This window comes from Rattus norvegicus, chromosome 2, assembly GCF_021556685.1.
Source record: "Rattus norvegicus strain SHRSP/BbbUtx chromosome 2, alternate assembly SHRSP_T2T, whole genome shotgun sequence".
NCBI classification, from domain to species: Eukaryota; Metazoa; Chordata; class Mammalia; order Rodentia; family Muridae; genus Rattus; species Rattus norvegicus.
In genome coordinates, this window is record NC_141535.1 from 43451474 (window position 1) to 43479263 (window position 27790).

A 27790-nucleotide genomic window follows, 5' to 3' on the forward strand; every position below is an offset into this window, starting at 1 on the left:
TGACTCCTAGTTTGGTTTTGGACTTCGTAGTAATGTTAGCAACATTATTGAAATATTTGTAAGATATTACACCATGTGCTTATTGCTCTCTCAGAACTGTTCTTAGAACAGATTAGTCAAGGCAATGGGTAAGAATTTAATGTAGCTGGGTCATCACTGGTACTGGATCAATGAGCGGCCTTCGTACTCTGGGTGTGTTTAATTCCTGAGAGGAAGTAGAGTAGTCCGTGTTCCTATCAGAGTAATTACTAATGTCAAAAAAGTCACTGTCCTGAGGCTCCTTGCGTATCTTCCCACTACTGATATGAGTCTCTTGGAGGGCAATTTAACAGTCAAGTGCTACTAACCAGTCAAACAGCTCTCCCATCGGCACGCATACATCAACAAGATTAACATCAGCAGTAACTGTTAAGTCATAAATATCTCTGTATTTGCAGCACTGCAGTTTTGAAATCTTCTGAATCCATTAGCGCATTTGACTCCTGAAAGATCTTGATGGAGACTTTTCTACTTCAGTACCGCACAGGGGGATTCTTGATCTCAGCTCAAGTGTGAATTACCTCTGCAGCTGGAGTGTTGCTCTGCCCAGTAGATGTAGGACACGTACTTTATGGATGAGTTAATTATTATGCAGGATGGTGCTGGATTGCAAGGATGTGTAGTGGCTGCTAATGAGAAGTCATAAATCAAGCTCCTTAATGTTCAGCTCAAGCTGCCACGACCAGTTCTCTAGAAATATCTCAGGGTAGCAGTGTGTGTGTGTGTGTATGCATACATTTGCAATGGCCATTTCTGCTAGCTGCTTCCCAAACTTCTGTTAAAATACTCTGAAGAGAACCAGTCTTTTCCCTTCAGGGGTGCCTTTGTTTCCCTAAATGTCCTGCATGTAGGCAGAGCTCTTGGGAATGTGAGGAAGGGGAGGACTGTCTGAGAATGCTACAAACTCCCACTTCTTCCCAGCTTTTCCAGGGACACCAAGGAGTTACAGGAGGATGGCCATTTGCCGAAAACGAAGATGCACGTTTTGTTTGATTTTTTTCTTCTAACCTCAGCTAGGAGCAAAAACGTTAAATGTCTAAACCCTTTAGGCATTGGAAATTAGTTTAGGGATTTTAAAGTGCCATGTTCCTATCTACTTTAGCAAATCAATCACAGATGTACGTACCCTGGAAGGGAGGGAAGTAATCAGTTAAAAGATGTTGTTTAGATAAGGAGAAAACATGGGTGAGGTTGGACATAGACCTTTTAATATTCATTCAGTTATTCGTCATTTATTGAACTAAAACTGAGTGCCTACTAAGTAGTCTTTGAGAGGTGCCTGAGTCTGGAGATAAATCTTTATCCAGCCAACACTGCGGATGGACACATTGATTTGAAGAAACAATGATTACATCAGACTGAATGAAATAAGTAGATAAGATATATAGGGGATGTCCTTAAGACAACAATAAGAAGTCCCCGATCCGGATGACAGAAAAGGAGGGTATTTAAGGAATACCTGCCTCCTGAGAGCCTTAGACTTCACTCACATTATGGAGGGAGGAGACACAGAGGAAGTGAGCATTATTGTATAGGGAAGAGTGCAGAGGTGAGAAGGAGGCCACATTCTGATGGGAAAATGTATTACTCAGGTAACTGTCATCATTTTGGGTGATAGCTATTGGCCTGGTTTGGCTATCCTCTAAAAGACATGCAGCTCGTTATAGGGCATCTACATCCTAAATATTAGATGGGAAGGTAGGAGTTTTGAAAGAGGGTGGCATGAAAGCCTTGGCCTAGTGGGGAGGTGGAAGGAAAGATAGGGGAGCTGACAGGCTGAAAAAGCAACTGATGGCCAACACATGACATGTCTTTTTCCCCTGAGAGACTCTGAGGTCCCAGAGATCAGGATACCATCCACTTTCGTATCACTTGTGGTGGCTATGAGATGGCCCAGAGGTTCGAGGAAGATAACTCAAATCCTCTGTGACTTGAATGAAATCTTGTCGATACATTCAGCAGACAACAGCCTTCAAGTTCAATGTTTCAAAATATTTGGAATTCCAGGAATGTGACTACCTCTCTCCCCGCTCAAAGTTCAGGAACTCAGTCCCTGTCTCTTCTACATAATCATCAGAGACAATGGCACGTTCAGTAGCAGGTACCATGTTCAGCCCTCATTTCAAAATGAACTACTAAGCACCACTGAGCCTAGGGGGAATCTCATCCCAGGTTCAAGTCTCGAGATGCTGTAAACCACATGACTATGCCTGTTTGCTGGTATGCATTGCAGGCCTGCAAAAGCATTTTCTCTATCACGTTTCTTTCTTCATTTCCATTAAGAAGACAGTCAGTAGAATCTGATAACCTTTGCAGAGGTGATACTCTGCAAAATCTTTACTAGAACAATTTATTTCCTACCATTGCATGCTTCCCATGGCAATTACTTGATTCCACCCCTGGACAGAGCCATATTATTTTCTCATGTTGGGTATAGAATATCGGGACCTCAGTGGTTGGTCTTGCATTTGAGGATGGTTGTATAGCAATTATATGTGAATTCTGCTGCCCCACATAGACTAGTTTAAAGATTTGGTCTTTGTCCAAACTCTATGCCAAGTGTCTTTGTGGGTCACGGACTGCCTAGAAAACACTGACAAACATTTAGTAATAAAAGTCAGTCCTTAATGGAATGCATTGGCTGGTGAGGTAGAGAAACTAAGTGTTAAACGACACTGGTTATACACGAGGTTCAGGATCCACCTGGGTCTAAATTGTTAACCATGATACATGAGTCCCAACTCCACTATCACTTCACCATAACTTGCCTTGGGAGACGTCCTCAGTTTTCAATGTGACCTGTCATTATCATCACAGGGAGACATACTCTTAAGTGTCACTAGGCTGGAGCTGCACATGCAGAGCTGGTGACTGACATGGCAGAAGGTAGCCATGTCTTGAGAAGCTCTCCAGGTGTTCCTCTCTGTCGGTCTCAGATTAGGCATTGCTGCAAGGTGCAGATCGAAGGCCAAAAGGCCATCTGCTACTCCATTAGATATTTTTTCTATTCCCTATGGGTATCTTGTAAGTCAGAAACTCTGTTCCTGTTTTTAATTGCATCAAATTAGGTTGGGAAAGACCAGATACTGTCAGATCCCCGAAGGACACAGCATTTGGGTTGTTGTGTTGGCGGTGTTTTTTGTTTGTTTGTTTGTTTATTTTTTGTTTGCTTGTTTGTTTTTTTTTCCTAACTTGCAGGCAAGGGAACTTTGTGAAACATTGAAGCTTTCACAACTCTCTTAGATGGCTCCAGTGCTCACATTCCATTCACCTTTTCCTTCTTTAAAAGGAGCTTTATCAAACAACTCTGTCCTCACCAGGACTTCCTTCTTTCTCCTCTTCTTATCAGCCTTCCTCCTTGTCATTGTTGGTTTTAAAATGGGAAGTTAGAAAAGAAAAGAATTTCCCCACGGCTTAGGGAAAAATTTCCTAAGATAAGCTGCCTTATCTAGCTACATAAATTAAGTCATATTTGCTACGTTTCAAATGCATATTATAAGGTGATAGATGTGGAATTCTGCTCTATCAGTTCTGAAAGGGCTTGTGTCTTGAATATAAAACAGGAATGCAGGGATTTACATAAATTACCATATTAATGCACGTATTTAAAATTTGCAATTTATCAAAAGTGGAATGATAAGAAAATGGTTTCAACTGTAGCAAGCCTTTTGTTTTCAAGCTGCTCCCACATTTAATAAGTAGTTAGAAAGTATTGGATATGAGTTTGTGGAAGCACAACTAGTTTTTATTACACTCAGCTGCTGAAATAAGAAATATGTCAAAAAAATGTCATGCTTAACCAAGCCTTGCAGAATTAGGGTAGAAGGAGAAAGAATGGATTTGGTCAGAGCTGGGGTTATGAAGGGAAGAGAGAGAGGGTCAGTCTATTTATTGGACAATTTATAAAGAAAAAGTGTATATTGTGACATTTAGACCTAAGCATTTTTATGAGGGTGCATTAAAATGACCCTGTTGCCATTGGCTTTCACACTCTGATTCAGTTCAGCAGCAATGAAATCAGTGATCTGAATGGCAAAATCTGGGACAGCAACAGGGGTGAGAGTGGGAAGGAAAGTCAGGGGCAGGACATATGGGGAGAGGGTCATGAGGTAGGCTTTGATTGCTACAGCTGCGAGGCTTGGGCCAGCCTCACGCAACTCCTCGGTGAAGTTGTTCAGGCCAGTTTTCTGCAACGTGGTATTTCACAAGGGAGCCAAAAGCAACCATTCCCAGTTTTCATTTATTTCTTAAACATATTTAAGAATTAAAAAAAATAATTAAATTTTTAAATATTTAAAAACTTGTAAATATTTAAACATCAGTTTTTCTAATTGTTATAATTTTCCTCCTGACTTGATAGAACACATCTATTTTATATCAATAAATAAGTAGACATTGAATCACAAAGAATTTTACTGATAGTTGCTGATGACTCCCATCCTAGTGAGATGAACCAGCAGGAAAGCTGACCATGCCAGGAAGGCCAAATACATAAATAGTTGGAATTGTTTAGTCATGGGGAGTTAAACGTACTTGTGAACAGATAAGGTGGATTTGAAATGGAGTTTGGTCACATGGTCCTTGACTCACCCACTGTGGAAACATTATGAAACTCAAAATCACCAGATACCAAGGTTTTGGTGAAACTCCTGTGTTGTCAGTGCTCTGCATACTGTCACACACAGTATGTCACAATGTGTCCACCGCTGAGGACCTCAGAAGCTATGTGTTTGAAACTTCTTGGATCTCTGAGTGCATATCTCCCTTTGGCTGGTTTGGATTTGCGTCTGTTCAGAATGACAAGCCAATAATAAGCCAAGCACTTTCCTAGGTTCCTGGAGCCGTTAAATTAGGGAATGATTAAAGCTCAATCATATAAACTCTAAATGTCTAGCTGGACAGTCTGAATCGAGGGCAGATCTACTGTGGTTGATGTCTGAAGTGAGGCCAAACTGTGGACACCTGATCATGGATTCTGAATATATATATATATATATGTGTGTGTGTGTGTGTGTGTATTCAGAGTATATATATATATATATATATATATATATATATATATATATATGTAATTGCTAAAGGTATTAGGCCAAAAATATGTCTGAAAATCACCCCGGAAAGCATTGAGACCTTGTGGATATGTCTTCCCTTCTACTATGCTAGAAGAGGGAGAACTGTCTGAACAGAGACTGTGATGTTTATAGATGAGAAGTAGGTTATTGGCCTCAGTAGACTGCACTTGAAATGGCAGAGACAGTACATGGTTGGGCTGCTTATACTCTCTTACTTGCAACCTGACTCTTAATTCTGCCTTGAAATTTGACGATCATGGGAAAATATTCACCATTGACTCTGTCTGAAAGGAATGAGATCATATATATTGCGCACCATTTCATTTGTGGTGATCAAGGGACTGCCCACAACTAATGTGCTATTCTAATTTTTCTTTTGAATAGTTTTAATTTATTTTGCCTTTCTGCAGTGAGTTGATAAGGAATGGTCTAGCTTATATAATTGTTAATTAGGATAGCTTTCTTAATTAACTGCACAGCAAAGAAAAGATCAAATCTACTCCAACAAGGAAGGATCAAGTGGGTTCCAGTATTCTCCACTTCAAGAAAAGGGTCCTACAGTCAGCAGTCTTACAGGTTTGAAGTTAGGCAGACAGGGGAATCTGGGTTGAAGAAGATTGGGTATTGGTATTGACTGCTTAGTGCAGTGGCTGCTCATGTACTGATGGTTGGGCCAATAAAAGTGAGGATCAGTGAAATGTTCCAGGCAATATAAAACATATTCCTTGAGGCAAATTGGGGGATGGGGTCAGGGTGAGGAATGTGTTCATGATGGACATAATGATTCTGAAAAGGTTTAAGTAAGTCATAGGTGATCAATCCATGAACTATTGTTGGTCACATCTCACATACTGTCTTCTAAGCATGTTGATCATCTACAACCTCAGAAGCCCGGATACCAGGAAAGAGAATAACACTCGAAATGTATATAAGAAATACTCAAGTTAATAAAAAAAAAAAGAAGTTGGATTTAAATGACAGCCAATATCAAGAATTGACAAACCAAGCTGACCATCCATAGCTGAAAGTGGGCCTCATTACAACTCCCTCTCTTGGAATTTTATCACAGGTTGAGATTTCGAAATGTAGGCAACACATTTTAAAGAAGACACACTATAATAGAGACTGAGGGAAATAAGAAAACACTGGTATTTATAATAAATATGACAAGCCTATACATTAGTATCTTTTAGGAAGTATATATTTGGATTGTAAGTGAAGCAGAATAACTATCTATCATATTTATGTAATACCCTGCACTCAAGAGTGCATGTCTGTAGGTTTAATCTTTAAATTTCATTATATGGAACATTCTGGAGACTGGACAGTAGAAGCAAGGAGTCCAGGAAGATGAGTTCATGAACCCAGGTAGGAACAGATGAGGGCATAGTCATGTGCAACAGTGAATTGGGAGTTAAAGTGTTTCCCTACTGAAGCCCCTAAAATGCTGAACGGGTTACACTCCTATACCTATAAATATAGTTTAGAAATAGTCTTTATGAATGATCAAATTAACATGACGCCATTAAGGTGGGCTTCACTTTAATAAGACTTTGACCTTGTAAAATGCAGATTGGTAAGAGGGAAAGAAGGAGGGAGGGAAGGAAGAACGGAGGGAGGGAAGGAGGGAGGGACAAAATACCTGAGCGACACACAGAAACACAGAGACACACATGCACCCTTCTACACACACACACACACACACACACACACACACACACACACACACAGATGCAGAAACAGAGACAGAGACAGAGAGAAACAGAGAGAGATGCAGAGACAGAGACAGAGACAGAGAGAAACAGAGAGAGATGCAGAAACAGAGACAGAGACAGAGAGAAACAGAGAGAGAAGCAGAGACAGAGACAGAGAAAAACAGAGTGATTTATTTTTGTTCATGGCTACATGGTTACATGGGAAGAACATATTGGAGTCAGGAGCTTGGGGCAGAGGAGAGCGGTTCACTTCATGTCTAACCAGAAAGCATAAACTGAGACAGGAAGCAGCAAAGGAGAAGGTATTTTCAGTTCTAGTCCCCCGCAATTCAGTTCTTGAAGCAAGATCTCACTTCCACAACCTCTCCAAATGGAGTCAACATTTCACAACCAAGAGTTCCCATAAACATACAGGAGATATTATATAACACATTTTATTTTCTTTTTAACCCACTCAGTTTGCGGTATCCTGTTATAGTCCCTAGCCATCTACTACAAATGGTGAAAAGTGTGAAGATTTATGAAAATCCTACTAGTCATTACTTATTGCTTTGAGATGGTGGCCAGCGTGCTCTAAGCCTTCTGTTGCATACATTTTTAGCTGACAGCGATAAAGGCCACATGGTTTTCTTGTTTGAGCTCTTGTATAAATGAGAACACATTCCACATTGCTTTTGTTGCCATGATTTACAGTTTATTTGTGTGACTTTGAATGTGTTTGCTTTGCGACTTTACTGTCTAAAGTGGTCTTCAAGCATATTGCTGAAATAGTGCCTGAGATTCCTGAGCACAAGGATGTGATGGTTCTTCCAGTGAGTCACAGAGAGCACAGAGAACACACATACGATGAGGTTCTTCCAGGTCTGAGTCACAGAAAGCACATTCTTTGGTCGGGATTTCAATGTCAGCATGGCAACAGTATATATTAAAGAAAATGTCTTTTGGTAGAAAAAATATGATCCATGGTTAGTAATCACTCAGAAAAATGCAATCATCATGGAATTAAGGATTCCACCATGCTAGTTCAGTGATAATTTGCTAATTCAACGTTTACAGCAAGTTTACAAGGAATAATTATGAGTAAAGGGAAAAGATAGCATTTCAAACTTCAATGTAAGATATCAAAACATGCATTCTTTTGAAGGGCCAAATACAAAAAACCTGAGAAAATGAGAAATTAAGATGAAACTGGCAAGTTTTAGCAGGTGTTAATTAACATGCAAACGACAATGTAGGAAATGATTACTTGGGTTTTGTTGCTGTTTGATCTGGAAAGGGCCATGGATTGATTAGGCAGCCATTTATCTTCTGAGTACAACTTGAGTTTAAGTAGGTTTATATGCATAAGGAAAATGTTTGACAGATGAGTCAGGTCAACAATAAAAAAGGTAGCCACTGTGTTATTCATGGAGAAAGAATAGGCAGCTTTGAGGTCTAGTGTGGGCTGTGGTAGAAGTTGCAGGTTAGATCTTTCCACAGTCCTGCCACTGTCCCTTCTGGACTGTGACAAAAATGATTTAAAAGTTATAAAGAACATTCAAGAAGACTGAATAGTTCTGGGGGAAAAAACAAACAAAACCAAAAAAATCAAAACAGCGACAACAAAAAATCCTAGCAGCTGCTCACTGGGTCTTAGTTGTTATTTTAAGTTAAAATATTTTTATATTAACACAAGATCCTCTTAAGTCTGGTTGCTAAGCATGTTCGGATGGCAAAGGAAGAGAGAAAACCACAGAAGAAGAGAGTATGTGAAGGTGGCATTCCGTTCTAGCTCTGGCACATTTGCAGCGGCACCCAAATGTCACAGAAAGAATTATTTAAAACTGGTGGGATGGTGGTGTTAGACTTTTATCCCCAGTCTGGTGCTGAAAAAAAAAATCAATCTGTTCTCCAGATTTCTTGCCTTAAAAAGAACCCTTTACATTTATAGTTCTTTGCTGTGCCATAAAACAAAGAATGTAAATAAATAAGACAAGGGTGGGAGTTGAAAGCAAAGACATTTTTCCAAGAGGAAATACAGCAGCCGGTGGTCCATGTCGCACTTTGAATGGGAAGATGGGAAGTCATCTCTATGTCAAACTGAAATGCATAGTGATATGTGTAGGTGCTAAGAGCCACAGTGGTAGAATTCTGTAAGAGTCTGGGAGCTTATGTACAGTGTAGGTCTGCGGGGGTCAAGAACCAACTGAGACTCAGAGATGCTTTGAGCACAAGACATTGAAAAACTCTCCTAAGGGTAAGGGGGACTTTCAGTGGGGCCCTTTCTTTTCTGTAACTATTTAACCTACTGGGTACTCTTAATTTAACATATCACTTGTTGACTTTAAGTGAAAGAATAAAAGTAGAACTCAATCTCTAAAAATCTAGTAGCCCCACAGTGCACTGTATGCTTTTGTCTCTACAACTTAACAAACTGCAGGTATGAGTGAGGGGATCCAGGTACCTGTCAGTGTTTTGACTACATTGCACACATTTTTACCAAAAAGTCTTCACTCTTGCAGTCTTACTTCTGTTGAATTCCATCTCCCCTACACTGACGAGGCATTAGGACACAGGATCTTCTTCCTAGGGTCTATGGTACAATTTAAACACACATTATCTCCCAATTCTAAGAATTATTCTTTTGACCCATTTTATTAACTATATTGCAAGCATCCTTTGTGTTCGGTTTATCATGCCATTTTCAAAGCTCTGTAAATGCTAGGTAATTTAATATTTGAGCTCAGAGTGAGTTTTGTCCTGTGTTAATGCCATGAAACTGGGGAACCTGCCAAATTAAAGAGAGGCCCTACATCTCCAAAACTCATTTCAACTGAGAAGCTAACACTTATCTCTCCATACTGTCAGTTGCCCCAGCGCTTATAAAACACTATTCTACTTCCTGACATTGTAATTGTGACTTTGAAATCTTGGGTAGAATTCTGTGGATGATTTAATGCAACTGAACTGTTCACTGCAAAATAATTGAGATGGTGAACTTTTGGTATACAGATTTTGCCACAATTTACATGTTAGAAAAACATATGAAAACATTACATGATACTGTATCTGGTGCTTGGGACATCGCTACAGATATGAGGGTGACGGTAACACTGACCACCACGAGCAGAGATGGGACCGGAAGTGGGTAGAGATGTATTGCAAAGCTGTAAAGAAGTGCCACATCAGCTTAGAAGGCTGAGAAGACACAGAAACATTCAGACTGCTTTGAGTGAAGATATTGTGGGCAGAAGACCAGACATAGTAAAAGGATCAAACTTTGATGAACCCTTTAAAGATCTCTCATGGGGAAGAATAAAATATATGGAGAAGCATGATAGGAGATGTTGCCATAGGGGTAGACTTTGGATTTCATTAAAAATCAATGGTCTCAGAGAGAGATGGATTCCAGAGTCACTTGTGGGAATTTGAAAACAGTATATTCATATTTCTCATGGGTGATTTGGTTTAATAGGTTCTGGACTATAATATTTGTCAAACTTTCATCGTGATTTACTTCCATAATTGTTGCCACATGGTATATGAACTTACTGAAAGTATAATTTTAAAATAAGAGAGACAGAGACAAGATAGAAAGTCCCCGAAGATTGATTTGAATGAAATCAATGAGAGTAGAGAGAAAGAAGAGGAATGTATTTGAGAGGTATTCAGAAAGTCAGAATATCGGGCCTTGTGGTACAATAAGCAAATGACTTAGATATTAGACCTGACTCATTTAACTGGGTGATGGCAGATCCACTAAATAGAAAATGTTGGAATATGCATGTGTGGCCTTCAGCACCAGGACAGACACTCAGGAACTGTTGGCTCAAAGAATACTAATCAGAATCCCCAACAAACTAATAGTTACATAACTGTGGTCGAAAGACAAGTGAATAGCAGTGGTTTTCCAGATGGACTTTCTTACCATTCAGCTTTGGAGAAATCTAGATGTCCAGAGACAGATGGAACTGAGAGCTACAGGAAAAAATATATGTTGAAAGCAAGAGTTTGGAATGTTTGGGCTAGGTTCCAGAACCGGTGGTTTCAGCTTTCCTCTAGAAGACAGAGAAACGGTGTTACTGAGTTATGGAAATATCATGATGCAGTGTATCTAAGAGGCAGGCTGGGAAAGTTCCAACTCAGAAGGCGAGGTGAATAGGGGTCTCTAGGACAAGGATCTTCTGAAAATTTAAAGACCATCCAAGCAGCCAAGTGGTAGAATGGATTGAGAAAGAAAGACATTGAAATGAAAAAATCAGGGTAGGAACAAAACAACCATCAGAAGCTAAACAAAGGTGGACAAAGAAGGAAGGGAAAGGCAGCAGACATGTCCAAGAGTATGTGCGTTAAATACGTGAATGCGCATGCGCTGGTCATGATTCAGAGGGTGAAAGCCAGAGCTGGATTCATGGCCAACCCTGAATGATGCAGTCTATTACAAAGAGCAATAATTCTGTCAGGAAAGTCAAGCAGTCTCAGGTGCCTCTAGGTACTGGGAGGGGAACTGGGTGGGATAAATATTTTGAGTATCTGGTAATGTGGCAGACATTTACAAAACAAGGTCAGAGATTCAGATTTGGGAGCCATCTGATTTAAGTGATAAGTGACTCAGTAGAAGTGAATAAGTTGATCGAGGACAGGGCACAGGAAAACGTCACTGGTACCTGGGTGGAGTAAGAAGAGAGATCAGAGAGAGAAGAATAATTTGGAAAATGGGCCATTCCGAAGACAGGGGATAGAGCCTCAGAAGGATGGAGGGATGGAGTTGTCTAGACAATCTAAGACAGAAGCAGGCAGAGGTGAAGCACATGGGTCTGCTTATACGTGAGGTAGCAGAAGCCTCAGTGTGGTGGAGCTCAACTGACTGGACCACAGAGGGATGCTCAGGCAGGCAGAGGCTGTGTCACCTTGATAGCAGAACCAGCAATGTTGACTGTGTGGCTCCTGGTGCCACTGCTGGCATTTCTTTTAATGAGCTCGATATATCACTGTGTGCTCTCTCAGTGCTGAAATAAATCTCCGTGAAACAGCTGTGGAAGAGGAGCTATGTACAAACAGCACCAGAACACTAATGTATGAAAACTCAAGTCTGAGCCCTTTCTGAGTCCTTGCATGGGCTCCAGCATTTCTAGTAGAGTAGTCAATATTGAAGTCACTGTTTTGTAGGACAATGGATGAACCACAATCATGAATGGCATTAGGCAAATATCATGTGACTGTTAACTAATTGGTCCTCTGGGGACACCAATATCAATGCTGCTTTTGTTAGAAACCAAATCCACGTACAGATGTGTCTGTCTCTGGATTTTCTATCCCATTCCATTTTGCTGGTATTTAGTTAGGCCTACCGTGAATTTATGGGCTACTTTGAATTTTTTGTTTTTATAATAGCCAATGCACTACAAAGAGGTTTTGTAAGCCTTATTCTACCTCTCTCGGTGAATGAAAACTACTTTTCATACAGGTTCTAAAATTGACTTTTAGCAATTTATAACCCTTTCTCTTTTGAGTTACTGTTGTCAATAGTATTACCTCATACTTAGGAAGAGTGTATGTGTGCATGGATATGTGCATATGTATATGTTTGTGTACACATGCATGTGTATGTATATATGTATATGTGAATATGTATATGTATACATACAGGTATGCATATTTGTATTGTACACATGCATGTATGTGTGCAGATGTATGTGACAGATGTAGGTGTCTTCCCAGAAGAACAATAAACATTTTCAAAAAAACAACCCAGAGCAAATTCAAGTTTCTGATGCTTATAGAATCAGTGGAGAATACTAGCGCAGAAAATAAATCTTGTTTGGTTTTGCAGCACAGTGCTTGTATGATATTTTATACAGGAGAAGTGCTTTGACTATTTACTACTTAAATGTGTTAACTACTCAGCCATCCCTGGTCACTACCAGTGGGAGGCTCATTCTGGAACTTTCTACAACACCCCTCTTCTTTTCAGTCCTGTGCTGGAATTCACGACCATGTTCTCGATTACTACTCTTCTGGGAAACTAGGGAAAGGGACTTACAGCAGAAAGCCCCTACTGCATATCACACTGACCATGAATACAAGGATTTTCACAGGGTTTCACAGAGTGAGTCACAAAGGTTCTGCCTATAACCCTGCTCTTGTACCAAGTCCTTTCAAATGTTCTAGTTTGAATAATCTATTTAACAAAACTGCTAGCTAGAGAGGGAATAAACAAAGATTTCCTCCAAATGTCCAGAGACAAATGTTTTAGGTTCTGTAGGCCACTTGGTTCCTGCTGCGGCTACTTACCTCTGTTTTTGTGGTTGTAAAAGCATCACAGAGGTTAAACAAAAGGACCCCAGCTGTGCTTCAATAAAGTTTATTTAATGAACATGTGAGCCAAGCTTGGTGCACCCGTTTTATTTTCCAGATCCCTACATTAGGTCGATAAACTCCCAAATCATTTACATTTTTCTAAGTCCATAGCAGCACACTCAACTCTACAGAAGCAAGACTCAAGAGATGCATAGCACTAAAATAAACACATTGAAGGAAATTCACCAGTGGGACTTCTTGTCAATACCCTGGCAATGGTTCTGAGCAGGATTAGCTTTTCCTTGCCTCAGAGCGCAAGTGGGATTGTAGTTCATGATAAACATATATCAGACATTGTTCCACGGTCACTGCTTTGGGAAGAATAGGTTGTCAAAAGGAAAACCATCACCATTTATCATGGCAGTGTTTGCCCTAACTTACCAATCTTGTACAGCGTTGAAGGATTCTTCATTTGTGATGTCATACATTAAAATGAAGCCCATGGCCCCTCGATAATAGGCTGTGGTGATGGTCCTGTATCTTTCCTGGCCTGCTGTGTCCTAAAAACAAAACGATGATACCATCTCATAAATGAGGCAAAAACTTTGAGGAAGAGATTGATAATCTCCAGAGCCGTCACAACAGCATAGAAAAAGGGTGTGCACAGTCTTTCCTTCCCAGCTGGTTTTCCTTTTTTCCTACTGATGCTCACATGCTCTGCATGCAGTACTCTGAGAAATTCCTTCCTCCCTCCCTCCCTCCCTCCCTCCCTCCCTCCCTCCCTCCCTTCCTTCCTTCCTTTTGTTATGAATAAATACCAACCAGCATAAAGCTAAAGAAAAGAAAAGATTATATAACCGGAAATTGGTGTCTCTTGGTGTACTTTAAAGCTAGAGGGATACATTGGCTCCATCGCTATGCCTTTATTGTCTGTCCATGAATACCAGCTGGTGTAAGGACAAAAGGAATATGTTACTAATTTAAAGGAGGTTATAGTTCAGCGTCACCTTAATCCGCTGGAAGATGACTTTAAAGTGCCTTCTTTAATGCATGAGTTGGATGAGCAAATGTGCACTTGAGTTCCTGCTCCTCTACTTTGTGTTTGGGGATTATGGACCAGTATCTAACCTTTGCAAATCAAACCCTTCTAAAGCTGAGCCAAGGTGTTGGGGTTCCAGAGCTTCTCGTACAGCACAGGATAAAAACAAGAGCTAAAAAGGTATTGCTTCTGTGATGTCAGAGCTAACCTAAGATTATAGATGACACAAAAATAACTGCAGGGAGTCCTGTCTGCCAAGGCCATGACATGTGGCCGTGAAGTCAGAACTCCACGACACACAAATCATCTAAAGAACTCGGCTATTATAAATGTGAAGAACTGGTTCTGTGGTTCAACCTATGCGCCCTCTTCCATTCTCTCAGGATTGAAAATATCGTTTCTAATACATACACACTTTGGCTTTTCCCTTTACCACTCTCTTTGAAGGCTGTGTTCTATGGTCTTCTGCCACTACAGGTTGCGGGAAGAGACATCCAAGGAGGCTGGGCTAAGAGAGTGAGCCACAGGGCAACTAGAACTGACTTCGCCAAGAGTGTTACTTCACAAAGCCAACAAGAACACATACTTCTCTGGAGAAGGATAAGACTAGCCTGATAAAAGATATTATTAGAGAGAATAAGAGTTCGAAGATGGGAGGAAACAAATTTGAATGTTCAAATGCATAGCAACTAAGGAAACATGGTTCTGAAGCCTCTGGACACACTTCCAGGAGCAGAAGACTATAGAAAAGAAAAGCATAATGGGAAATATGTTTGCATTGTGCCAGAGAAAACAAAGACTAATATCTTTAACAGGAAAAGTAGTATTAAAATCATTAGGGAAATGTACATTCAAATAGTAAGTGACTAATTAGTAAGAAGTCACATTCTAACCATGATAATAAGAATAAAAACTCCCAATTACATTCTAATATAAGGGCTTCTTGGCAATTATGCAAATATTTTACTGTTTTACTTGATAAACATTATAAAAATGTAGATGCCTAGGATACCAACTGTATAATCGGAACCAATAAGGAAACTGATTGAACGGAAAAAGCTATTTTGAGTCTTTTTGTGTGTTCTCAGAAAATCATGGACTTAATTTAGTGAACAGTATATGTAGCCATGAAACAAGGAAGAGAACACATATGTAATTCCAGAGCCAAATTCCCAGTGAGCATGCTTAAAGCAGCAAGGGACAGTCAAGGAGATGACAGAATGATGTGTCCACAAGGGGAGCAGAACCTCTTGTTACTAATTAGATTATTTAAAACCCTTTCCCCCCTTTTCCTGAGTCCATCTTGTTCAGAACATACGGTCTATGAACGCTGCTTACCCTCAACTCCCGTCCATTGTCAAGTACCTTTAAACAGCTTTCTTTTCTTTCGCGGTCTAGAATTGAATACCACTGGTATAGGCTGAGAATGCCATGCCCGCTCTCTTCTCTGCACAACACACAGGTCTTCTCTCATTTGTCATAGAGGAAAACTTAGAAATACTGGAGATACTGAGAAAGGTAATCTAGATACCTGACAACCATGTTTCTAGCACAACCAACTGATAACTATGTTCAAAACCTGTGGGTTTAACTCCTCTGCCTTTTCTGGTGATGGTGTCCCCTTTTCACAGGATGTTAATTTTATTGTGATGGTAAAGCCACTTACTATAGTATCCTAAAATGCATCAATTTCACAATGTGGTATGATTTTTAATCATTGAGAGAGCAAAACTCATGATTCCATTATACTGTAATTGAAATGCTATAGGAAGATGCTAGAAACCAATGCTAGTCATCATTACATATCAAAATTGGAGAAAGGGACAGACAGAGAAGCAGCTTTCAAGAAAAAAAAAAGAAAAAAGAAGAAAGAAGCTTTGAGATAGAAAGTAAGTCACAGCAAAGGGCCAGCTCGCCAACATCATTGTGATGGAATCCAGAAACACAACAATTGGATACAATTGAAAGTATTTATCACTAAAGCATTCAGAGAACAATAAGTCGTACCAAAGTAAGCAAGTGTAAGAAGTACAATTAGGAAAATTACAAATTTTTCCCCATTAAAAGAATTTTATTAAGCAGAGCACCATTGTTCCAGAAATCAAAAGGGTCAAAATTGTGAAAATATTTGCAAAGAGCCAGGCATCATAGGATTTAAAATTGTGACGGAGACAGTTTACTGAGAAATTTGATTCAATGACTTATGGATGTAACACCATGAAGTTTTCATCCCAGGCACTGTGAATGTGACCTTATTTGAGAAAATGGTCTTTGCAAATTCAGTCAAACATATGTGACGTCATAAAAGATTAGGTAGCCTTTACTCCTGTGACTAACGTCTTCATCAAATGAAGCCACACAGGGGCTGGAGAGACGGCTCATTCGCTTACGTGAATATACTGCTCTTGCAGAAAACCTGTTTGGTGCCTCAAACTCATGTTGCCCAGCTCAAAAATGCCTAGAACTCCAGTTCCAGAGGGAAATGATAGCTCTGACCTCTGCAGGCACTTGGATTTGTATGCGCATGAATCCCCCTGCATACAAACACACTCACATGTGCACACATATGTAGTTAAAATAATTAAAAGGTATTAAAACAAAATGAGAGTCAAGACACAGTACACATAAATAGGAGGGCTTAGCATGGGATTGCTACAGTGCATATGGAGGAGAGGTATGTCAAGAATTGCAGGGACTCTCTAGAGACCACAGGACTGTCAGGAAAGATTGTCTCTCCTAGACTGCAGAGACCAAGGCCCTGCCTGCACTGAAAAGTCAGATTTGGAGCCTCTAGAAGTGTGAGCTGTTAGCCCACTCCATTTGTGACGCGGTCAATAGGCTGCACTGGGAAATGAATGCAGCCATGGATCCCGATTTCCCACCTTTGTGAGCAGTGTGAGGGCAGTATAAATTTCACACTCACCTACACAACCTTTAAGTTACTGCAGAAAAGAATTAAAGACAATTAACGGTAGTCTTAGAGAGAAGTCTAAACGGTCTCCCTGTGACATCAGCAAAATATGATGCTAAAATGCAGTAACATTTTAATTCATTTGAAGAGATGATTTGATATGTCCTGCTCTTGGCAAAAAATGAACTACATACCTATCTACCTACCTACCTATTCTAGTAGTTATGTCCTATTAGAAAATGGAACTATGTTACGTGATGTGACAAAAATTATGTGTTCCTTCACATTGGCAATTTATTCCTAAATGACTGAGACACTGTTTAAAAATAGACAGTGTCATTGCTGTGGACATTGAGGGACACAGCTTCCTGAAATAGCAAAATAATGATTACACATCTCACTTTATACTATGCTACTGTCCCCAAGTTGTACTTAATTTTTCATTCCTACAAATAGGCATGAAGCAGCATTTGATTTAATCTTATGAAAATAGCAAACAATATTAGCAGTGTTAAATATTTTATGCTTTCTTGCTGCATACTTATTTGGGGAATGAAATAAGAACTTTTCCTTTATCACAGTTAGTCATCCGTTAAAAGAAAATTTACAAACCACTTCCCCTTACTGACCTTGTGCAAACAATCAGTGTGAGTCCATTTGTTATATGCACATCTGTAAAAGGAACCCACACGTTTGAAGGGAACAGTAATAAACTAGCCTCTAAACACATATTTAATCAATCTAAGTGTTCTCTTAATCTACTATGGGGGGAATCTTATTGATCAGATTTAGCTTGCTATAATGTTTAACTCTGAAATACCAAAACCTACATTTTACAATGGCATCCACTTCAAACTAAGGCCTAATAAATTCAGCCTGGGGCAGAAGGATAAAACTTGACCTATTATTTCATGGCAGTGTTGCCACGGCAACTCATCTTTCCCGGCAGCGAGGAACAGCCATATATAGCTCTTTTACAGGGGGTCGCTGACTTTGCTGTCAGTAATACCCTGACATAGCTCTCTATTGGACATTTCTGCTTATGGAGCTTGGAAACAGTATTTTTTCTTTAGTAAACATGACTTAAATACTCGTACAAACTCTATGATTTTAATAAAATTCACAACTCAAACTATAGAAAGCATTTTTTCTTATTCCATCTAACGACTTCATTTATGTCTTATTTTTCTATGATCATTTTAACACAAAGACAGGGAGATTCTGGGTTTACTTTCTTCCTAATTAATCTTTTTTAAACATACTCCTTCCCAGTGGCAATTTGATTATATTCATTTTTTTTGAAATCCTGAGGCATAGATATATAAATGCAGGCATTTTTGAGCTTTCAGTCAAGGTAGCAGATTCTCCTTCACAGAACACAGCACAAACAGTTAGCACCAGATCAAATGCTCAATGCTTTCAGAGTAACGGGCTTTTCTGTGACACTTTTACCTTAACTTGACCACTAAAATGCAAAGTGACTCCTCACCAAGGATGGGGGCTTTCATTTACAGAAGCCAAGAGCCTGGTTGGACGGATGGTACCTACTTAAGCAATGGGGTTGTTGCGATGCATTGAATAGGAATAATTGTTACCTGAAGGATAGCCCATGGGAGGAGTGGGAGACAGAAGAAAGAAATCTGCGGTATGGATATGTTCCACAGGTTTCCACAGAACCAATAAACATCACAGCAAGGAGCTGTACTGAGACACATTGCAATTAACCTACCTCCAGAAAGCTTGACTCATGGAAGAATGTTGAGAAATATAAGGTGTTATAATGAAGGGAAGTAAATAAGGTTAAACTTCCAGTCCTTGGCACTGTTCAGGGAGAGCCCTGTGTGATATTTCACTGAAAACCAGCATTGTGCCACAAAGAAGCCATGAGAGAACTAAAACTCCATGTTTGCCTAGGTGGATGGGCTATTCTCATCCCCCATTACTCCCTCAGTCCTTCACAGGGAAAGGAGGAACAGAAAGTATGAATGGCTTCACAAACCCTTCTTATTTTACTAGCTGTCAGGGAATCTTGTTTATTTTATGACTAGATGATCAGACATGAATATGAATGCCAAACTGGGTATAAAAGGGTGATTTCAAATAAATTCAACATCCTGAGTTTTTGATTTCAAATGGATGTCATTTTTTACTTTAATAGAAGTTTGAGGCTCTTAGCAAAATTGAGCAAAAGGTATACAGACTCAGAATACCTCCTTTCCCACACATGCCCAGCAGCCCTCACTATGAAAACCCCCCTTAATACGCAATAGCACATTCATTACAATCTATGAACCTATACGGACACATCATGTCACTCAGTCCATATGACCTTAGAGTCACCTGTGATGTTATAGAGCCTATGGGAGACACCTGTAATAACATGTGTCTGCATGTATCATTACCTCAAACATGTATTTCTCTCTGCCTAATCTTGTTTTAAAAGTAAGAAAAGACAGAAACCTATGAGCTCTATCCAGATCATGGCTCAGGAATGGCATGGGCAGTTGGGTAGAACATTATGCCATATGGTGACTCACAATGACAATAGATCAGGGAGTGAGCATACTGACAGATGTTTATCATTTGTGTATTTCCTTCTCACGTTCTCCCTAAACTTTAGTCTAAAGGAGCTCAAAGAGTGTTAGAAGAGTGCAAGACTTTGCCTGACAAATAGCTTCTGAGAATGGGCCATTTAAACCCAAACCCACTCTTATTCTATGATCATTATATGAACAAGGGAAAGATATGGAGGACGAATTCCTGTTTTGCTAGAGTAGGCTTCATAATCTGGAATGGAAGAAAAAAAATTCAATTCATGACCTGATAGCAGCTACATGATCTCAGGTAGTTAAAATCCCTTTGAGTTATCACTTTCCAGATGAATTAATGATGCTGTTTACCTTATCAAGGCAGTTGGGCTAATTGAAAAGCATATATTAACATAAAGGATTCTTGAGAGCATCAAGTGCTCAATAAATGGGAATACTCCAGGCCCAGTAGCAACAGCAGCTGAAAAAAGCCCGGCTTGATAATCAGAATAACTGGGATCCTTCCACAGTTTTTGGAAGACATGCAAGGTAGCTTTATAAATGTCCTTTAACACCCCCCCCCCAAGAACAGGTTTCTTGATGTGAAAAAAAAATCCCCACTGTACTCTGAGTAGAATCATAAGCATTAAATAAGAACAAATCTCGGTAAAGTATAGATGATAGAGTACAATTATTAGCAGTCGTATTAATAAGAGCAAAAATGTGAAGCCAGGCAGCCAGAGCTCACCAGGAAATATCAAATTGGATGCATCAATACAACACTATTCCTTACTCATCCATTCCCTAGAGAAGGAGAGAAAAGAAAGTGATTTGTCCTTCAAGACCATCCAGCATCTACATGCCTTCTCTTCTCTTTCCATCTGCACTGTCATAAAAAGAGAACAGTGTTCAGAGATGAAGTGTACACACTTAAACTCCTTCCATGATGATCGGCTGGTACTGTTCATTGATTTCTCTAAGGATTTCTGCTCAATTTTATTTCAGTGACTACTATGAGCGTTAATGAAACGAAAAACCTGAGAGGTTAAATGAGTTCAAGATTAAAGTAGAATTTCCATATGTCAAACCACTTCGTCTGACAAGAAAAACTTAAAAATAAGCTATGTTTGAACGATGGAGTCTCTGAAGTATAAAGAGAGACGCTGGGGGATGAGCATGGAGAAATCAAGTGCTGGAGAAGCAGAAGCCTCTACAGCATCTCATTATGTACAGGAGGACGGAGCGCACAGCAGGAAGCTGGCCAGGAGGCAGATGTGAGCAACATGAGGTTAACAGGATCATCTGGGAGGCACACTAGAAGGCCAGGAAAAAGAGCAACCTGAGAAGCAGCTGCTGAGGAGAAATTCTTGGCACGGTTCAGAGATAATATTACTGCTGTCTTAATTAATGTTTCTATGGCTAGGCTAGAACACCATGACCCAAAACAACTTAGAAAGGAAAGGGTTTATTTCACCTTCCAACCCTGAGGCTATCATTCACTGCTGAGGGATATCAGGGCAGGAACTCAAGGCAGGAGCTGAAGAAGAGGCTACAAAGAATGCTGCTTCCTGGCTTGCTCCATTTGATTTGCTCTGCCTGCTTTCTTATGCCACCCAGGACCAGCTGGCCAGTTGTGGCACTATTCCGTGTGTCCAGGACCCTTCCATGTCCATCAGTAATTATTCAGAAAATGCACTACAGACTTGCTTATAGGTAGATCTCATGGATCCATTTTCTCCACTGAAAGTCCCTCTTTCCCAACTACTACATCTTGGGTCAAGTTGACAAAAGACCAGCTAGCATAAGTACTAACAAGGATATAGGTCTGGGAAAATGACTCGGCGGGTAATGTGAGAACTTGGTTTAGGTTCTTAGTATCTACTTGAAAGGTCGATAGTCTTGGTGTCCTGCCTGTGATCCCAGCACTCTGGAAGCAAAACCATGGGAAACATTGATCAAGTGAACTTCCCTGGCTTGCAAAATTGGTTAGTTATGTGTTCCAGTGAGAGGCCTGCCTTGGTACATAAAGGGCTGAGCACTTGATGATGCCACCAATCACATATGTATATCTGTCCACATATGTGTGCATGCAGACATGAATAGACACACACACATGTATGTAAAAGAGCGTGATGTGCAATTATCTTTCATGAGTGGCTTCAACTCCTTATTTCTTTTAAGAGCCTTTCAACTTATATTATTCAAAAAAATATATCGAGATTATATGATAGCCAAATTAAAAGGTATAAACACCAAAGGCAGTTTTAAGTAGTTCAGGACTCTCTTCTAAGTTTTTGAGTCCTAAGGATATATGAAAGAGCAGCACGTAGACCAAGCACGTCTCAGGCAGGCTGGGCCAGGCTCCCAAGGGACTGTTATGACTTCGAAGTTCCATATGAGAGAACATAATAATAGCAAACTTTACAAGGAATGAAGAGACCCGTGGTCGCTTCAGATAAATTCCAAATGAGACTTCAAGGTGGCACAGTTTGATGACAAACCCTGACTTCTGCCTCCACACTTTGATTATATGGAAAGCATCTAGAGTTAGGCTGGGTCGCTGCCTAAACTCATTCTGTAGACCAGGATGGCCTTGAACTCAGAGATTCACCTGTATCTGCCTCCCTACTCCTAATATTAAACACATGCAGAACACCTTGACATTTCAAATTAAAAAGAAAGGTTATCCGGGACATAGGAAGGTATTTTTATGGGGAATAAAAGGCATATGTATAAGCAAAAGTTTAGGTATTTTAAAAGGCTTTCATAGTGAAAAATTACCCCATAAAATTACAGCAGGGCAAATAGAATAAATCAGCATGAACCATTTCAGGAAACATCTAGCAGCCCAGAAAAGCATTTTCTTACATTTCAGTTTTACTGTCAACATGATTGGTGGATTGGGAAGCCAGCAAGGGTGTTAGCTTTCTATCATTCCAATTGCTGTTTCCATGCAAAACATCTCGTTAGAGCTTGCTTGCCAGACAATGTGGTTTTCTTATTCTGTAGACAGGCCCAGCCGCCTGCATAGCTTGATTAAAGAGTCAGAGCAGAGTAACTGACACCTAAGGACCCTCTGCAGGAAACACTCAGGCATCTCCAGCTGGGCACCACTCTGGCAGGTTACCCCAGCAGAAGGACCCCTCTGTGCAAATAAAGCTAGACTGTGACCCCTGTGTTCTTTCCTTTGCTCCAAGCCACAGGTTACAAGCTGAGTTATCTCGGTTTGAGAGGTAGGCAGATGGGCAAGAGTATAAAAGCTGGATTTGTTTAAATTCATCATCCTTCATAGAAGGATGAAGGATAGATCTTGACATCTAAAGATGTTGCAAGCTGCTGAAGAACGGGACCAGGAGAAAGGTCTTCTTTGCAATCAATCACTGAATTTCAATCTCCTCTCACCTCTGCTTTGCAGGAAATGAGAAGGAGTCCAATCCTTCCCACCAGTTTATTTATAAATTGCATTTGACAGGGTGGTGGGTCAGTCTCAGAAGTTCTTCTTGAATGGGCTTGGCCACTGAGTCTGGGAATCTGCATTTCCTCCAAGTGCCCTTGGCCATTCCGAGGTTGACAATTTTACCAGTGCTGGGTAATGGAAGGGACTATAGGACTGAATCTTGTGTGCTAATAGTTCATCTCCATGGTCTCAGCTGGTGACTTTGGGCAAATCAACCAACTTCTCCACATTTTTGTTTCTTCAACTAACAAATGAAGCTCTTGAAATAGAAAGTTATGGGTTAGAGCGGTGGCTCAGAAGTTAAGAGCGCTGGTTGCTCACTCCAGAGGTCCTGAGTTCAATTCTCAGCAACCACATGGTACCTCGGAACCATTAGTAATGGGATCTGAGGCCCTCTTCTGTTACACAGGTATACATGTAAATAGAGCATTCATACATAAAATAAATAAATAAATCTTTAAAAAAAGAAATAGAAAGCTATGACACCAAACATGTCACAAGTAACTCAGTTAGCCCAGGCCCTCATGAGAAATGGTGCATGCAATCTGCCTCCCAGATGTTCTTTAGTTTTTCGTATCTTTTATCTCATACATGGTCTGAATTTTTAAAATTCTTAGACATGTCAAAAAATAATAAAAATATTAATGTGGAATCTAATTTAGGAATTAGTTTTGCAAGATATGGCTATCAATCATCCCTTTTGAAAGATGACATAAGGAAGCAAAGATGTTTTATAAATGACTATACTTTCCTAAAATATCACTCCTTTCCTTAAATAAAGTGAAAAGTGTTGTTATGGTGGCCCTATTTGCTAAAAGTTGATATGTTCTAAAAGTTCTTCCTTCCAGTGGAAGAGCCACTTGTGAAAAGATATACAAACAAATAAAAGGAAAGGGTTGCAATGGGAAAAGTCAGGCAAAGAGGGCAGGGAAGGTCTTTGAAACCTTCTCCAAGATATCCAGTGGTGACAATGATTACAGAGATTGTTGACTGAAAATCTGAAACTTAAAACCTGCAGCATTTAGTGAACTAATAACTTGTTTAAAAAGAAAGTTACATATTCTACCAGAGAAATCTCTTGTAGACTGAAAGATGTAAATTATTGATAATCTTGACTCATAAGACAATAGAGTACTGGAAGTTAATGTTGCAGATAACTATTAATAATTATGTTAGTTATTAAACATCTATGCAAGGACAAGGTTAAAGGATACTGATTTTAATTTTGGGAGACAGGTACAAACTTTCAGGCATAGATGTTCTGAAATTAATAACATAGGAAAAGAAATAGAATTATCATATTAGAAACTTATTTTTCATTAACTATTTTAAACATTCTGGGTTTTTCCTTTGTTGTTATTGGTCTTCTCTTTCTTCCTTCCTTCCTTCCTTCCTTCCTTCCTTCCTTCCTTCCTTTCTTTCTTTCTTTCTTTCTTTTCTTCTTTCTCTCTTTCTTCCTTCCTTCCTTCCTTTCTTTCTTTCTTTCTTTCTTTCTTTCTTTCTTTCTCTCTTTCTGCTTTTCTTACCTTATAAGGTACTATAGGAAATAAGAAAGATCAGCCATTATTTTCTAAATAAAAGGCATAAATTTGGGCTGGATGCTCAAGGCAAAGCTATACAAAGCAAGCTTAAGCTCCAAAACATGGAACTCAGTCTGACTGACTGATCTCCTCCCTCAATTAGTGTAAAATTAATGTTTATTATTAAATATGACCAACATGAGCTATCCCTAAACACCAGAGGCTCCTAAACTTGGTGTTTTATGTGTTTCTCTAGATCATCCAATATTGCTGGCACCTGACAATTTTTATTTAAATTTCTACAAGTTACCTAAATTACCCTAGAAATGTCATATGAGTTTTTTAAGCCTCTCTTACATTTGAAAGATAAACTGAATATTGCTTTATAGCACCATCTCCCTACACTCCCATTATTAACTACATTACACAGGTACCAAGAACAGTATGATGGCAAGAAGAGGTGGATTGAGCAGTGGGACCAAACGCAGTCAGAAGACAGGAAAATGGCCTCTCATGCATCACCACAGAGACATGTAAAATTTAATTTGTCCCAAACCAGATACAAGTTAATTCATTTAGGAATCACGGGACTCCTTTCCAAAGTGAAGAAGGGACAGAGAAGGGAACACACGGAGAACATTGAGGGATAATAGTGCTTTGGGATAAATTAGGTTGTGCATCCTAAGGCAAAAGTAGGTATTGTCAAGCTCTATTGTTCAAGTCAAGCTATAAGAGCCTTAATTTTACTTTAAAAGATGACTTCTATTAGCTTTACTGACAACTTGAAATGTCAACTAAAACATACTTTTAAAAACAAACAAACAAACAAACAAAAAACATGGATATTAAACTCAAGTAGATTTTATCTCCTATCCTGATAAAAGTATCCAGATTTCATGGTATCAAGTTTGTCATCAGCATTTTTAATAGTTTGTGGAAAGAAGTTAATGCTTTTTAGATATCTGGAGAGTCCAGCTAACACGGACACTGTAAAATTCTAGACCAGGAACCAAAACAATGTAGTTCTGAGTGCACCGGACATGCCCCTATAATTCTTATAATGAAATTCAGTTATGAGAAGCTAATTTTTGTCATAAATGAAGTTTGCTTGACCTGCTCATAGACTAGGAGTGGTAAGCAACAATCCTTTGATGTAATAGGTAAGCTATTACGTCTTTCTACTCGGAGGACTGCAAGAGCCAAAAGTGTCTGGAGAAATGCCTTGAAATTCATTTTCATGGAACATATAATATGAAATCATAAATAATCAGATGGATATAAAAATTATGCAAGATTGAGAAAGGATTTAAATCATTGTGAAAAGCAGTACATTTCTGTATAAGACATTGCCCTGTAACTTGTTTTATTTTAAAGGGAATATAGTAAAAAGAAGTCTGCAGTCAGTTTCTAATCGGTGGTCTCTCTTACTTGGCAACTCCAGTTCCTAAGATTTATTGCATTCATTTGTAAGTAGCACAACAGTGGGGGTGAAGTGATATAGCGGATGTTCCTCATCCAAAATGGGGCAGATGCCCAATCAGAGAGTAAAGATGGGTCAAAGCAACAAAGAAGTCATCTCCCCTTTAGATCTCCGAAAATGTGACAACCAAAATATTCAGGGGAAGACAGGGTCATTCCACTGGTGCTTCACTTTTTCTAGACTTAAAGAAAATAAAATGAGAAAAGAAGGTCAGCAGCAGACCTACCCAGGAGAGATTGCTTTACATTTTCTCTGTATTCTTTATGCTACAAAACTCTCAGCATCTTTCAGAGCTCTGTATGAAAAATTTTATTCATCTCTTTAACCTCCTCCCTAAATAAGGTGAATTCTTCTCTATACAAGAGCTATAGAAGGCTACAGGATTCATTTTTGTTCACGGTACTTCAATTTCGAAGCCTTGCTACTTTCTCTTATCACAATATTCAGCAGCCACACTCATGCATTATAGGCCAAAAATTACGTGCAGACTCCAAGGCATATGCAGCTAGCCAAGGAAGGCCCTATTACTCTGTAGTTTGCACAGTTATCCCATAGGCAGGCTTGTTTCTCTTTAAATACCAACATGTGCTTTTATAAAGAAATTGATTTCAAGATGTATCTACTGAAAATAAAATAGCCAAGATCATTAAGCATAAGGAAACAATGACTTGAAATAGGCAGTTTAGATAAAGCAGAGCAGAAAAGTCAGGAAGGAAGGGCAGGGAAGACAGTGGTCTGGGTACCAGAAACTCTTTTCCCCAGGCTCAAATCGTCCAAACACCAGATGTTAGATGTGGTCACTTCATCATGTCAGTTTCCTTGATTATGAAAAGGCATGATTGAGTAGTGTATATTTCAAGCTCTCTATCTGTCACATCTAGAGAATTCTTCTGGTTAAGGCTTTTTAAAGGAATTGATCTCAGGGAGAATTGACCTTGAGACTTTTGGGTCCCTGCAGAGCTCTTTTGGTGGATTCAGTTTTTAACGGTCTTAGTTTCAGTGCAATGATCAGCAGGCCTTACTAAACAAGGGATATCTTAAAAGTGGCAATCCATACAATCCCCACTGATGACTGACTGAGCAGGCTGCTATAGTCTTGACTACCTATGATTGCTGGATTTCTCCAAGAAACTCTACAGAAGGCTGGGACTCAAAACCATGTCAGGTAGTTTGGTAAGGAAGAGCAGGTTAAGAGTTGAGACTCAAGTTAATAAAAAAAAAAAACAATAAAAATGCACTGTCTAGTAACAAAAAAAAAAAAGAGTTGAGACCTGGAGACTTGGAGGGTAAATACCCGAGGCTTAGGCGACATTCAGCTCCCTGCAAGACTCCTGACCTGGAATACGTGCCATGTTTCTCACACAAAAAAGTATGTCCTATGGTTACATAGGCTCAAAGCAGAATTCTCCATGCTAATGGCCCAGAGGTCTCAGCCAATAAGCTTCCCTTCCCAGACATTTCTCCCTGCAAAAGGTTTTTAATCTTAGGCCCACCCTGAGAAGTTTGGTATGATTTTACGAATACATTTTATGCCATGACAATAAACTGTTTAGAACCACGGACTGTCTCTTTTCATCAAGATCTGCCCTGAGGAAGCTGGGGGAAGGCCTTTGTCTATAGGGCCACAACTTTATTCTCCTGTAAAAGGCCTCTCTGTGTTCATGCCACAATTAACACCAAGCCTGCCTCCAGCCAAAGACAACTATTACCTGCTGGGACAAGCCAAAGCTCCCCCTCACCCTATGCTGGC

The 27790-nt window shown here is 39.6% G+C and overlaps 1 protein-coding gene across 2 annotated transcripts in view; it reads right to left on the bottom strand.

The window, feature by feature from the left end:
• The window catches only part of Rab3c (RAB3C, member RAS oncogene family), a 243345-nt gene that overhangs the window by 121473 nt on the left and 94082 nt on the right, over window positions 1-27790 (bottom strand). For both annotated transcript variants that reach the window (NM_001433831.1, NM_133536.3), the window contains 1 exon segment: window positions 13547-13665. In NM_001433831.1, the coding sequence (NP_001420760.1) occupies window positions 13547-13665 (119 nt within the window).